Source organism: Portunus trituberculatus, chromosome 41, assembly GCF_017591435.1.
Source record: "Portunus trituberculatus isolate SZX2019 chromosome 41, ASM1759143v1, whole genome shotgun sequence".
Lineage (NCBI taxonomy): Eukaryota > Metazoa > Arthropoda > Malacostraca > Decapoda > Portunidae > Portunus > Portunus trituberculatus.
In genome coordinates, this window is record NC_059295.1 from 40460282 (window position 1) to 40467401 (window position 7120).

The 7120-nt window shown below is 36.6% G+C and overlaps 1 protein-coding gene across 2 annotated transcripts in view; it reads left to right on the plus strand.

The window, feature by feature from the left end:
• LOC123516982 overlaps window positions 1–4171 on the plus strand; it is a 25064-nt gene extending 20893 nt beyond the window's left edge. For both annotated transcript variants that reach the window (XM_045276786.1, XM_045276787.1), the window contains exon 16: window positions 1111–4171. In XM_045276786.1, the coding sequence (XP_045132721.1) occupies window positions 1111–2823 (1713 nt within the window). In that variant the 3' untranslated portion in view covers window positions 2824–4171. The remainder of the gene's footprint in view (window positions 1–1110) is intronic.
• The last annotated feature ends 2949 nt before the right edge of the window (window positions 4172–7120 follow it).

The following is a 7120-nucleotide window of genomic DNA, read 5'->3' on the forward strand; positions in this document are numbered from 1 at the left end:
GGTTAGTTGTGGTGCCAGAGCTGTCATGTTCCTAGCTGTAAAAGACATGGATTCCAATTTGCTAAGGTGTAATTTAGTTTGAAATAGTCTTGATGTAGTTTGAGGATCTAGATTAAATTAATTTTGCACTTAGAAGCCAAACTGCTCTGGCTAATGCATGAAATCAAGCATCCATCCAAACACTAAAACACACCCTTATAGAGCAGTAGACGGTAATGGATAGTAGCCAACATCTGAGAATCTCTGTCTTTCTGCAATATGAGACAATTCATTATGCAACTATAGATTTCATAAAGCAAGCATGTTTAAAACATGTAAAATATTATCTCTTTTGTCAATGAGATTTAAAGTTTTAATGATATTCAAAGCATCCTTTTCCAAGTAGGAAGATATGGTCAAAACTAATAATATATGTATTTGATGGGACAAATATTGGAAAAAATAATATATTTTACTTACATAAAAGCATACATTTTCCTTATAGAAACATACCTTATCTGGAATTGACTAAAGTTCAAGGTTATAGCATATAATATCTAAGAGCCACATTAGAGTAGCTAAAGTCTTATGTAGCACAGCTGGGTAAACACACACACATGAAAATAAATAGACACTAGAAGACAGAGGGAAGCTAAGGAGGACCACTTTTAGGTGAAATATTAACACACACACACACACCGCGTAGTGTAGTGGTTAGCATGCTCGACTCACAATCGAGAGGGCCCGGGTTTGAATCCTGGGAAGTGGCAATGCAAATGGGCAAGCCTCTTAATATGTAGCCCCTGTTCACCTAGCAGTAAATGGTATGGGATGTAACTCGAGGGGTTGTGGCCTCGCTTTCCCAGTGTGTGGAATGTGTGTTGTGGTCTCAGTCCTACCTGAAGATCGGTCTATGAGCTCTGAGCTCGCTCCGTAATGGGGAAGACTGGCTCGGTGACCAGGAGGTGACCATGGTTGTGAATTACACACAACAGATTGAGATATCTTTTCTAAATAAGGAGATAGCCCTGACAAAACAAAATTTTATACAAAAATTCACAAATAAACTAGTAATTTCAAGAAACATTTTGACCTTTGAAATCACTATAGTTTTCTGTCTCAAACTTTCAGGAAGGAGGAAAGAACAACACATTGCCCTCCAACTGTCCCCAAAATGTGCTAAGGAAGACTTATTACAATCTTTACAGACATCCAGAAAGATATCAGGGTATTGTGTCTTGTGATAATCATGACAGAAAAAAAGTACCTAAGAAAAGGAAAAGAAAGATGAAAAACATAAAGAAAAAGAATAAACACACTCAGTTTGTGCCAGAATATTTGTTTCAGAGGACAAAATCAAATTCAACTCAGACACTGCAGAAGAATTTGGCAAAAAAGACAGTAAGTAATGGTTACATAAATAAAAAAAGATTTATAACCACACCCAATGAAGAATTTTCCAAAGTAAAATTATTGAATAATAGTACTGATCGGAAAAACACACCAAAAAATTCAAGTGGTAAGCAAATTAAAGTAGCTATATTAAATAATAGAAAGAACAAAAAAGAAACAAGTCATTTGGTGCCTTATGAAAAAATTATTGAGATGCTTATAGAAAGGCTAAGTGAATCAACTGAAGATTTTTTACAAAGTGAAGAAAGTTATCCTGGTAGATTGGTAGCTCAAAGAAAGAAGAGTATCATGAAAAAGAAAATAAAACTGAAGAAAAGAAGAATGCATAAAAATAAAGGAATGGTCTCCCCTCAAAACAGTGATAGATCATCAGTCAGTGTTCCACAATTTGATAGGACTTTGAATATTTCAGGTTCTCAACATTCTATTAACAATGAACAAAACAGTGAAACTCATCTTCATGTTTATTTGTCACATCCCAAAAATCTCTTAAATCTCACAACCGTATCAGACCAAAAAGATGTAAGAGATGTAGAAAACAATGGCAAGATAATATTAGACAAGGAAAAGACACCTCAATCCCTATCTACAACAAAACTCGGAGAAAGAGATGACCAACAATCAATAATAACCTATAATAATTTTCATTTGCAACAAGATCAACAAAATCTTCCAACAAGCTCAAAGTTAAGAACTAGCTTGAGTTCTAGTGAAGTGGAAAACCATTTTTATTCTATAGCAAATTGGGATGATGACCCAAAAATGGCAAATGCATTCACAGGCCACCTTAGCAACAATGAAAGTTTTTTATCCTCAAATTATACACCTCTGCAGTCCACAGTCAACCATGATCTAATGCCAAATGCTACTCAGAGTGCTACAAGAGTTTCTAGCACTCAGATGCAAATTGGGTTGCCTCTTCAAAAATCCAATTCAAAAGATGATGCACTTAAAATTTCTGGTCATGTTATCTCTAAAATACACAGCATTGAATGGGGAAAAAATAATACTACTTTCCGCGAATTTAGTAACAGAATAAAAGAGAGAAAGAAAAGACGTAAGTACAAAAGAAGAAACAAGTCAAAGAGAAGACCTATGAAGAAACAACAAAAGATCAAACACTTTTTGCAGGAAATAATAAGTAAAAAAATTAATGACAATATCCGGGATATTGATAAAGAAAAGACTCAAATGACTTCAACAACTGAGCCCTCTGAATTGAATGAAGACCATGCTAATACCAAAAGTTTGTTAAGTTTCTTGCCGTATTTCAAAAGAGTCAATGTTACAAGTATGTTACAGCCAGTTAGAAACCTTCAGCCAAGCACTAATACATACAGTACTCTTTTGATATCACCACATCATGAAATACCAAGGTTGGATATGGAAAATAAAAGTAAGAAACAAAATTATTCAGACATGTCAATATGAAAATACAGAATCCTCTCACTATGACACCTATGGAATAAGAAATGCTTATTGGATTTCATGCATCAACTTGTTGAAGAGTCTCAAGTGTTGATTTCAATATCTATCTCACTGAATATTGGTCCAAGACATGATGTTGAAAGACCTGTTTTTAAACCCAGAATTCTTAATGTTAGTTGGTCCTGCACTACAATGCTCTGAGATCTGCAGCCCACAATTAGCCAATCATAATGCTGTGCTGACTTAACTTAGATTCTGTTGAGTAGCATGCAGCATTAGCTGCCTGCACATTTTCTCTCAAACTGTCTTCAGTTCATTTGTGGCTGTTGTGCACTCATTAACATTGTTGAGTTTAAGAATTGCAGTTTCTTTAAGGGTATTATTTTTTCCTGTTCGTTTCTCTCCTCCAGACAAGATGGGGAGTTGGGTGACATATGTTGCATACTTGTGTTTGCTTGTATCAGCAAATGAAGAGGGAAGCTAGTAAGCTTATTCCATTGTTAGGAAATACCTTCAAATAACTAGTCTAAGTTAAAACAATCATTTACAGTAAGTCTCCTATAATTTTTCCTTTGCACAACTGTATCATTATCAACTTTTTAACCACAAACATGTCTAAAGTACTGCTAGTGTTATTTTAAGAAGTGGTAGACTGCTTCACTGAAGGAGCACAATGGAGCTGATGAGTGTGTGTTGCAGGTCATGGGCTTGTGTATTGTTACCCATATGGGTGCAGCTGTATTCCACCATGCTGGCAGGATTTTACTTGTTCCTTTCTCACTTAGATTGTATTGCTACCCGTATGGGTGTGGTTGTGTTTTAATGTGCAGGTGGTGTTCTACTTGTTTCTTTCTCATTTCATAGTTCTGCAATGTGGTGTACAGTTGAACACTAATATGCTGATTGTAAGCTGTTGACTGACATTATGATAAATGTACAATAAACACATTAAACCCTTCATAATGATCAATCAGGACCACCTCATAGTAAGAGACAATAAGTAATCTATGTGTGGTGGAAGAGTGACTCATGTACTATTTGCATGCAGAAAATAGTGAACACAAAAATTAATGTATAATTTGTGCAAGGACATAATTTCCCACAACAATATGTTTTCTTTATATTTGTGATTGTAAAATCAGTAACTAAAGATTGTTATGGTATTTTTGAGCCAGACAAATATCTTAATCTAGTTTAAAACTTTTGACTAACTATCTTAGAATGAAATAAATATATAAATAAGTACTTTTATAATCAAATTGTTCATAAGACACCATACACTGAGATGCCTTGACTAAGCCAGTCAGTGAGATTGCCAATTAATCTAGTACAGAATAAAATTAAATTCAAATGTATTTCTTTAAGACAAGAAACCCTAAAATCTTAAGACATGACTAGAAGGTTTTAGCACTGAAAATTTCTACTCCAATTTACTTGTACCACCATTTTGGTTGAACAGCCCCTCCCATTCTTGCTGCCTCAATCTAATTTTTTTTCTCTCTCTTTTGAAAAGAAATATAAGAAAAGCAAGAATATGAAAACATTTGAATGAAACATTACCTTGCCTCTACAAGAATTTTAAGGCATGTCATATGTGTTGAAGGCTCCCTACTTTTTTTTTATTCATACTTGATGAACTTGATGAACCAGCCTTCCTTCTCAATCTAGAGCAGGAGTTCTCAATCTGGGATTCATGAACCCCCAAGGGTTCACAAGATTCTCAGGAGTAGGGTATTTAGATAGCTGATTTAATAATATATTTGCAATACCATTGCATATTGAGCTAATGTCAGTCACTAAATCAACATTCTAAAAGATTTCCAGGGGTAGTTAGATGGCCAATCTAACAATATTCATTGCATTACCAATATATATTGAGTTAATGTCTAATCAATGTCAGATTATTGAGGGTTCGGATAGATGGTCTCATAACTCAAGGGGTTCTTAACTAGAAAAAGGTTGAGTACCCCTGACCTAGAGCAAAATGCCACCTCAAAGGACTTTGATGGGTAAATGTCATTGGCCAGAAGCTGTACTCCATTGCTACCTTTCTCCAGTTAAAAATCATATTGGCAGAAAGTTTTGATAGTTTTCTCTGCTCCTTAGAATGATCCAAAAATGACAAGTAGGTAGTGTGTGCCTTTGCAACCTTACAGCACACCAAAGTCTGAAAGTGCTCTTAAGGCTGGACCATTATCTTGAGATATTGGGGGGCCAATTCACTAATGTCTGTGTAAGCATTCGCTATCCTGCTTTTACTTCAAAATCTTTGCCAAAGAATGTTCTTTACCTTTATATAGTCAGCCTCTGTGTTAAAGTAAATCATCATTTTAATGGAACTTCTTGTTTCATCACTTGTATATTTATCTAAGAAAGTAAGCTTGTTTTAAGCATTATTAGTCCTAGAATTTAAAAAGATTTCAATTTCTTTTGTCCAAACTGGAAACTCCATTGGTTCTCCACTGAAAACCTTTAGTTCTATTGAAGAGCGCTACACTTGCACTCAAACACATTATTTGCGAGCATTCCTGCAGGCTGGGAAGGATTAAGACAAATCTGTCTTACATTATTATCATGATTAAGTATTATGAGCGGGTCCATGGGAATATGGTACAAAACTTTGAGCTCTAAGATTGAGACTCGCTAATTATGGTTCATTTATTTGTCTATCTACTCCATCACATATCATCAATTTACTATCCCTTTCAGAAGAGGTATAGGCTCCTTTAGGTCATGGAGTGTAACATATTTGTGAGGCAGAGCATTGGTATTTTTGTTGATCTGCAATTGCCTGTGCCTTTAACTCATTGTCACAATGTATTGTTGAAGGTAACTTGGAAGCCTTTGTTTTTCCCTTTCAACTAAATTGCATGCATTAAGCTTTGCATGGACAATTGCTATTCTTTCTCCTCTTCCATTCTATCATTGCTTGCTTTCTTGCCCATTCAGCTTCTGCCTCTTTAGTCTTTAGCTAACTTAGCTTCTACTTCTGCTTTTTCTTTAGCCAATGCAGCTTCTGCTTCTACTAAACTATCATGATACTCTATTTCTTTTAAGCTACTTCGACATATGAATTTAATTCATTCCGTGATGATCGTTGTACAGGCAACCTCCGCTTAACGAAGGTTCACACAATGAAATTTCGCTACAACGAAGGTTTCATTTTACTACCATCTGCTTGTTTAACGAACACCAAACTCACTTTAACGAAGTTTTATCCATGATCTCTTGTCCTTCTATCTTCTTCTGTCACCAGCACCAGATCTTTCTTGTCTATCTTTTCAATGCCATTGACCATCTTGTACACCTAACCCTCCGTTATCGCGTTTAGGCATTATCGCGCACTTATGAAAATCTGCAAAATTAATTTTTCGCGCATCTGGAAAGTCGTTATCGCGCACCTGCAGTAGTAGCAGTAGTAGTACTACCCATATCCCAACCACACTAACGAATGTTTAGATGGGGGAGGAGGAGGAGGAAGAGGTAGTAGTAGTAGTATCCATATCCCAACCACACACTGACGAATGTTTAGATGGGGGAAAAAGATGATGATCATGAGGAGGAGGAGGAGCCATCAGCCAATCATCGCTGTGTATTCATGTCACGATTTTTTTTTTTTTTTATACCATGTGGGCTTTTCACGAGAATTTATGGGCTAAAGGGGATACTTTTTAGGGTACCTCCTATCTCAAAGCCTACCCGCTAGGAAACCGTTGCCCTGAGTAAAGAAGCCCAACCTGCACTCACACCGTGGACAGGATTCGAACCCGTGCGCTTGGAGACCCCTCGGATCCCAAAGCACGCATGGTTCCACTGTACCACGGCGGTCCCCAAGATTTGAATAAGGGAGCTGATTGGTTCTGGTCACTGCTTACCAGCACCACCACCACCACCACCCCTCAGTCTCGCACGTGGTATTCCGTTGTTCAGAGCTGGTTTTTTAGGAAATTGTTTGGGTTCAGGCACCAATTTATTTATTTCCTATTTATTCTTCACCTCCGTTATTGCGTTTCCTGCTATCGCACAATTTTTTAGGCACCAATTTCGCGTGATAATGCAGGGTTAGGTGTACATTATTATTAGGTCTCCTTATTCTCTTCCATCTTGGAAGGTTGGTAGTTCCATTTCCTTTAGCCGTTCTTCATATGTTAGGTCCTCTAGTTCCGGCAACATCTTTAGAGCAATCTTCTGTATCCGTTCTAATCTTCTTATATCTTTTTTAGAGCCCGGAGACCACACCATTGCTGCATATTCCAGCTTTGGACGTATCATGCTTGCGATGATTTTTTTCATCATATCT